The 8,052-nt window shown below is 40.3% G+C and overlaps 1 protein-coding gene across 1 annotated transcript; it reads right to left on the bottom strand.

Annotated features, from left to right (window-relative positions):
• Positions 1-1,722: 1,722 nt before the first annotated feature.
• LOC111661753 (magnesium transporter NIPA4-like) lies at positions 1,723-6,588 on the bottom strand. Its single transcript, XM_023415413.2, has 4 exons — positions 6,079-6,588; positions 5,395-5,474; positions 5,074-5,286; positions 1,723-4,981 (listed from the first exon to the last, which is right to left on the bottom strand). Exons 1-4 carry the CDS (start codon positions 6,317-6,319, stop codon positions 4,781-4,783), a joined length of 735 nt encoding a protein of 244 aa, XP_023271181.2. The 5' UTR covers positions 6,320-6,588; the 3' UTR covers positions 1,723-4,780.
• Between the last annotated feature and the right edge of the window lie 1,464 nt (positions 6,589-8,052).

The raw sequence follows: 8,052 nt of genomic DNA, 5'->3' as shown, positions 1-8,052 counted from the left end.
CCTTTATTGAGTTTCTAAGCACCAATTACCACACAGCAGGAGGCGGAGCCACGCCGCCGACACGAGCACGGGGTGGAGGTGTCGAGCTTCAGGTGTCTGAAGTGTGTGTCTTATGGAGCTGTGTGTGTGTGTGTGTGTGTGTGTGTGTGTGTGTGTGTGTGTGTGTTCATACATGAAGTGTGAGTAATGATAATGTATGGAAGGAGCCCACCTCCCCTCCCTCACACACACACACACACACACACACACACACACACACACACACACACACACACACACACACACACTCCTCAGCTGTGCTCTCACTGATGTGGTGTGTCACAGTGACACCTGCTGGTCATCTGGTGAACATCACCTGAGGGGACTGGGCTTTCCAAAATAAGACTTTATAACAAATTACAATATTTATATTATAATTCCACATATTGTCTGTCGACCAGAACCTTTACCTGCACACTGATCCCTGCCGTGGGTTTTAATAATATTCAGGAAATGATGTCGAACGACGTCACAGCAGGAAAAACAGGTTTAAATAATAAAATGAATTATGTCTAAATTAGTTTAATTCATACCCTCTCATGTTAGTGTTATTATTAACACATATTTTACCCAGAATGCACAAAGACAGTCTTACCTGGTAGAAAGAAGAACTCAGAACTTTGGTCAGTTCACCTGTCAAACATTACAGCGACTTCTTCAGGGAAATAAACAACCTGCCTTGTTCTCAGCACCTGCAGCCAATCAGCCAATCAGAGGAGAGGAGCAGGCGTTTGTTGAAACGACTGACATCACCGCGGTTACCGATTGGAGACATCAGGAGGACTGTGTTTTAATTGGCTCTGATGTTTAATCAGGTTCTGACGTGGTGACAGTTACACGTGCGTCCAGACGGCGTGCAGAAAGAACGCAACCAGGAAGTAATCAGGGTAAATCATTGGTCACATGGTGCAACTTGTCTTTTAATCGGCTGATGAAAAGGTTTGATTAGTGCTCAATAAAGCACTTGTGCTAATATTTTTTTAATAGAATTATATTATGATAAATAATAATCTGATAATGTCAGTTAGAATCAGCCACATTTTACTGCATTTCATACTTTTACTTTGATATTTAAGCTTTTTTAAGCGTTTTTCTGTTTTTACTGACACGTTTATTTAAATAACATGTCGCCTGCAGGAGTTTTACTTGTAATGGAGTATTTTTTTTACTCTGGTATCTGAAGACTTCATCTTTGATCAGCTGCTTCGTGTCGTTTATTTACGATTCAAGTTTCTCTGTAGAGTCGGAGTGAAAGTGAAAGGAAGACGGGACATGAGGAGACAAAGGGACTCACTGTCCGTCTGTCTGTCTCCTGATGACTCAGCTGGTAACGAGTCCTCTGAGGCGGCTGACTGACGACTCTCTCTCCTCTGTGACAGTTTCCCACAGGAGACGCAGCAGAACCAGAACAGTGTGTAACGATCTACGGAGGTGGATTACAGCTCCTTATGAAAAAATGTTAAAACCTTGAATAATGACAAAATTAAGACGAAGGTAATTGGTCATGTGACTAATGTATATGTATTTATGACACCTGAGAACGCTCTTTTTCCCTTTGGCCTCTGGTGATGTCATCTCTCATGATTTAAAAACTGAAGATCAAACGAAAAGCTAAACAACTGACAGACACTCAAAGTGCCGACACATGATTCTAGAGGAAAAGAATAAAAACAGAATAAACAGTAAAATCTACTGAACTTTATTGAAATGATCTGACGGCATTACAAATATAAAGACGGACTGAAAACAAACAAAATAAAAGTTTGATTGTGTTTAAGGAAACAGACAAAAGCAGAGTTACTGAGTTACTGATACTGTTAATCAAACATATTGATCAGCCTCGTTTGTTTAATCTGCTAAACAAAAACAAAGTTTAAAAACAAACAAAAAAAAAAAAGGTGTTTTTCTTGGATCACTGATCTTTAGACCTCAACGTTTCACAGAGCCAGGCTAGCTGTTTCCACCTGTTTCCAGTCTTTATGCTAAGCTAAGCTAACTGGCTGTAGCTTCACAGAAGAGATGTCTTTATGCTGAACTTTAGTCACCTGGACTGTTGCTTTAAAAAGAAGTTTTGACATGTTGTGTTTCTGATTACTACAACACACACACACACACACACACACACACACACACACACACACACAGCTCAGTACTGATCACTCAGTGTAAATTCTCTAAAGGGAAAACATGATGCCAGGATTTTGAATTTAGTGGAAGCAACTAATCTTTTCTTGTTGATTTCATGTAAATAATTTCTAATCACTTATCACCAATTGTTCTGAACCTTAAAACCATAAAGAAATCTTTGCAGCACAGATTTAGTGGTTCAGTGAATCTGACCCACGTTATAGACGAATAAACACATGAACTTTATTGTGTAGTTATTGTGTTCTAGCCTGTGTGTGTGTTCTGTGTTGTCCGTTGCTGCAGGATTAATAAAGTTAAAGTTGAAAGTTAAACACTGAGTGATGGACAGAGAGTGTGTGTCGTCCGGCTGCTTCATGGACTCCGGCTTCAGCGGAGAGGAAAACGTTCACACAGTCTAAACTCGAAGGATTAAAATCAGAGGAACAGAAACAGAGATGTCTCACTCCGCTCTGATTTCCTGGCACCACAGAGAGCAGCAGCAGAGCAGAGGGTAGAGGTTGTTCAAGAGGAAGTTAAAGAAGTTTTGTTCTGAGTCGGTGCAGCTCCTGACAGGATCATTAACAAAGTGAATAAAGTGCTTTGGAAACATGAATTGTTGTGTTCGAGTGTGATTTTGTTTCTGTTAAAACCTCGTTTTTTAAAGCAGGAGTCTGGTGATATTCGATATTTTTATTACTGTCAACACTGAACAGATCAAAACCAACAATGAAAGGAACCAATCAATTTACCAGATGCAGGACAAAAACCCTCAAATCCTCTCAAGGGTCCAGGTTTGGTTTCAGAGTGAAAGAATATTTTCTGCTTTTCTGTGTCTAAACATCATATTTAATTAAAGATCTTTGGGTTTCATGACGTGTCTTGATGAGCATTTTTAGTTTCGTTGACAGTTAGCTTTCACTTTCATCTTGTTCACAACAGTTCACTATCAGCATTAAAAGCTGTTAAACTACAGCTGTGACGAACTATCATGATCGTTATCGATTTATCTGCCGATTATTTTCTTGATTAATCTTTTATTTTCTGTAAAATGTCAGAACAAAAATGTCTCTAACAGTTACTGAAGCTGACGCCTGTTGTAGAAGTATAATATTTAAAAGAACACTGAATCAAATAAAACCAAGAGAAGCACAAAGTCTCTCACAGCTCTGAAGGTCATTTAAAAGCAAAATCAAAAATCCTCCTTCTCCTTGGGAGAAATCTGAACACACACATGAAACACATGTTGTTGGATTCAGAGTGACTTTAACTTCCTAAGTTTGTAATTATCTCTGATTTCCATTGTGAATAAAACGTCCAAAAAACCTGCTTAGAAATCAGAAAGAAAAAATAGCTTTTATAGCTGCAGAACTGGAGAAGTTTCTCTCAGTCTCAAACTCACCCAGTGACAGTGTGTGAACATCAGTGTTTGCGGCGCGAACACGAGCCGCTAACAGCTGATCCGGCTGCTTCTAAAATGTAAATAAGAAATGCGACTTGACTTTTGGCAACGACCCTTATCGTCATCAGCTTCAGTAAAACGCTCTCAAGTTACACGAGTGTCCCATCTGAGACACATGTGCTGCAGGTTATTATTTATTTACAGCTGATTCAGATCCGGGTTTCAGGTGGTTTCTCTAGACCTCAGAAGAAGTAGGAACCAATGTGAGCTGAGATTCAGACGAGCGGGGAAAGTACTGAGAGACGGACTAACACATTGTTGGTTTGGATCTGCACATGGGAAGTGATGACAACAAAACAATACTGTCCAACACCAGCCTCGTTCTTTAAATGCTGAATAAATAAAATACACAACTTTTTAATGAAGCGGGTGAAATGACACCGAGACGTGTCATGACGTCCTGATGTAAACGACAGTAAATACGTCAATCTGAAGGTGTGTTGTTCCAGATGATAACGGACAGTGGCCCCATTTACACTTGTGTCTCTTTGTGGTTGTTTTCAGTCTCTTTTTAGTAGTTTTTAGTCTCTTTGAAAACAACTACAGTCTCTTTGTAGTTGTTTTGTGTCTCTTTGTGGTTGTTTTCAGTCTCTTTGTAGTTTTCAGTCTCTTTGTGGTTGTTTTTAGTCTCTGTGGTTGTTTTTAGTCTCTTTGTAGTTTTCAGTCTCTTTGTGGTTGTTTTCAGTCTCTGTGGTTGTTTTTAGTCTCTTTGTAGTTTTCAGTCTCTTTGTGATTGTTTTCAGTCTTTGTGGTTGTTTTTAGTCTCTGTGGTTGTTTTTAGTCTCTTTGTAGTTTTCAGTCTCTGTTGTTGTTTTCAGTCTCTGTTAAATTATTTTGTGTCTCTGTCGTTACTTCTGGTTTGAACACCTGGTTGAATCTGTTGAATTGTCCACTCTGGAGTCACTGAGTGTAAATGGGGGATTTGTGTCCAGGAGCTGCACAGTGTGTTCAGGTGAATGAAAAGTGTTTTGTGTGAAAGCTCGTGGATCAATAATCTACAGTGAACTGAAACGTCTTCTAACTACAGGCCTGGGCCTTTAAATAAAAAGTGCACTAGGATTTTTACAGTATCAGTCAGAGTGAGGACTACAAACTGAGCAGTCCGAACTACAACGTCCAGACAGGAAACACAAACCTGCGTCTCTGCTTCCTGTCTCAGCTGATGATGAAGACTCTCGGTCCTTCCTCTCTCATAGGAGGAAGACTCTCGATCACCATGTTGTCCATCAGTCCGTATTTATCCTCTTTTTTACTCCTCTGTACCTCTTCTCCTCTTCCATTGGCTGACACTTCCTCCGCAAGCCCCTCCCTCTCCACCGGCTGAGACAGCTGATTGGTCAGCTGCTTCATCGTCATCTGCATTAAAAAAAAAAAATTATGTAATCTCACATCACATGTCTAAAAAACAGTGATGCACTCGGATTAATGAGGAAGGGCGGGGCCTCTACCTGCAGCTCTTTGAAGAGGTGGAGCATGGCCACGCCCACCACGATGACCACAAAGGCTCCCAGCGTCGTGACCACATCCACGGCCGACATGCCCCTCCACTCCTGGAAGAGGATGATGGAGGTGGACAGGACGACGGAGGTGAAGAGGACGTAGTAGATGGGGTAGACCAGCAGGGTGTTGAAGGTGTCCAGAGACTTGTTCAGGTAGTTCACCTGCAGGAAGACGCACGCACAGGTGAGGGAGACTTCTCTTTTACGGCAGCGGGAAAAATCTGAACATCACAAAAACACTTCTGCATGATCCATGACATCACAGCTTACCTGTGTTACTATGGAAACGATGAGAGTGAAAAGCAGGATCCAGGTGAGAGGACTAGCAAGCACCGAGATATCATAAGAGACTAAACACAGAAACACAGACACTGTCAAACTCTTCTTCTGTAACTTTGTGATGTCACAACAAAGCAGTCACTAAGCCCCGCCCACCTGGACCCACCACCCAAACCTTGCAGGATTTGGTTTCTCTGAGTGTTTTTACCTGAAATCTGCTTTATTTTTATTGGATCACTCAGAAAACAGTCAGCCAATCAGAAGAGAGACTCAGAGCCTCCTCTCTTCTGATTGGCTCACAGACCTGTTGTTACTAGAGCTCCAGAGAGAAGCCTGAGAGAGGAGATGTAAAACTACACTGAGATGGTTTTTATATCTTCTGATGGATCAACACTTCAAATAAAACACAGAAGAAGAAAACATGGAGTTTTAATGAGGCTAACACTTTATATATTCAGTGCCTGAAATGAAAAACTGTCTCTGTTAATGATGAACCTACAGTGTTTAAAAAGAGAGTTCAAGATAAAAATACTAAACTGTTGCTGCAAGAGACTCATTGTGTGCTTTTGTTTCAGCCTCCATTTTTATTTTCTTTGTCTTTTGTTTGTGTTTGTAACAAGATCCTCAGCTTCCGTCAGTGAATGAGTGTAAATCAATGTGTTGAGTGTCTGTCACCGGTGTTGATGGCGATGGCGAGGCCCTTCACCGAGGAGACGGTGAAGGCTCCGAGCAGCGAGCAGATGCCGATGTACACGAGGATGTTGGAGCGACCGAACCGAGGAGAGAAGTACAACACGAGCACGGCACACAGCACCAACACCACCGACACGTACACCAGGAAACCTGACACACACACACACACACACACACACACACACACACACACACACACACACACACACACACACACATACATGTTTTTGCTACACCGCGGGGACTCAAAAATAGGCCTGACTAGGATGTGAAAGGTGGGGACCCGACTTTAAAAGTGATATAAAGGCATAATTATTAGTCACAAGCAATCTTTCAATTTTTTGGAGGGTTTATGGATCCTAAAAATCAAGTAAAGTTAAAATATTTGTCAACAATTTTTGTCCGGTTTTTCTATACTGGTGGGGACGCTTCTTTTGTGTCTCATCACAAACTACCACCAGGGGTCACTGTTAGAAATTTTCCTGAAGAAGATTTATTTACATACATTTAAAGCCTGTATAAGGTGATAAATGTAGGTTAATATTTTAGAATCAATAAAGACCTTTATTTGAAAGAGAAAATTGTGCCTGTATTATATTTTTACTTTTCTTAATTAATTTTATATTGCATTTTCAGGTGTATTGACCAATAACACTTGTACATTCATTAGTGATGTGGGCACATTGGACTCCACTCTCAATAAAAATGTTTAAACACAAAGGTTTATTTATAGGGCTGCCTTTCAAAACTTCTAATACAACCTCTCATACAACCTTTTCACATAAAACATTCTTGCAACAAATTCAGACATGCCAAACATAACCTACTTCCAAAAACATCTACAACTCTGGACCGTCTGCCCACTCTCCTCCTGCTACTCCCACAGTGAATACATCAGCAGAGAGTCTGCGCTGCTTTCCTTCACAATAAAAGCATTTCAAGCATTTCGTTTCCACGTTTACGGATGTTCATGAATCAAATATGAAAAAAAAAAAAAAACAGTGACTGAAACACTGTTTATACACACAGTTAAGAACTCACTAAATTTGGCTGAAGTGTCTGTCAAATGTTTTATGTTTAAAAAATAAAAAATAAAAAAGGGGGAAACATCTGCCCAAACAAAAATCTTCCTGTTAGTCCGCTTCCACCCAACAGCAAACAGTAAAGCTTACCTTTTCTTCTCTCTCTTTAAAGCATCTATTCGGTTTTTTACATAAAATTTAACTCCCTTCCACGTTCTCCCTTTAAGGGCTGTAGGGGAGTTTTGAATACACTTGAGACAGTCTGCTTTCCCTGGGACCATCATTGACCGGATGTATTCCATCAGTGTGCTCTCCACAGCCTTGATTTCTTCATCGGACCACTTTCTTCTTCTGGTTTGTGAAGACTCTGAATAAAATTAGACAATTAGTCAATGTTCTTCAAAAGTGGAACATCTTTTCAATTCACTTTTATTTGTGTAGTGCCACAACATAACAAACATTATCTTAAAACACTTCACAAGGTGGGACTGTGGTACTTTGAGGAAACAGTATCAGGGAAAGTAATTGGAAAAATAAATGTAACCAGAATAAAATAGCTTGCAAATAATAAAAGCTACCTTCCTGCTCAACATCTACATCATACTTGCTTAGTACAAGGACATCATCACAGATGTTACTTGGTAAAAGGTTATTAGGGTCAAATGCATATAAATGGACGCCTGGTTATATTTTAAAATGAGGAAGCAAACTTTGGAATAGTTGGTGAGGGGTCTGGGGGTCCTCCCCCAGTAAAAAATATTTCAATTAAAACAAATTTCCTGCATTTTAAACCACCTGACTTCTTGGATTAAGTCAAGAGACAGCCACCTGCACTAGTCTAGATTAGTTGGACTGAGGTGCTGTGAAAACCAAGAATTCATCTAGAACAGGTGATAACTGGATCAGGACAGGAGGTGATTATTAGTAACAAAGT

This window comes from Seriola lalandi, unplaced genomic scaffold (genome assembly GCF_002814215.2).
Source record: "Seriola lalandi dorsalis isolate HSWRI2012SDOR001 ecotype SW California unplaced genomic scaffold, Sedor1 jcf7180002054552, whole genome shotgun sequence".
NCBI lineage: Eukaryota > Metazoa > Chordata > Actinopteri > Carangiformes > Carangidae > Seriola > Seriola lalandi.
This window is presented reverse-complemented; position numbering and strand designations above follow the sequence as displayed.

What these genes read in the sequence shown, in the direction of transcription:
- LOC111661753 (XM_023415413.2), bottom strand. Translation starts at nt 6,319, where the DNA reads ATGTATGTGTGTGTGTGTGTGTGTGTGTGTGTGTGTGTGTGTGTGTGT. An exon ending in TCGTTTCCATAGTAACACAG is followed by an intron (nt 5,287 to 5,394) that starts GTAAGCTGTGAT and finishes GTCTTCCTGCAG; the next exon opens with GTGAACTACCTGAACAAGTC. An exon ending in ACCTCTTCAAAGAGCTGCAG is followed by an intron (nt 4,982 to 5,073) that starts GTAGAGGCCCCG and finishes TTTTTAATGCAG; the next exon opens with ATGACGATGAAGCAGCTGAC.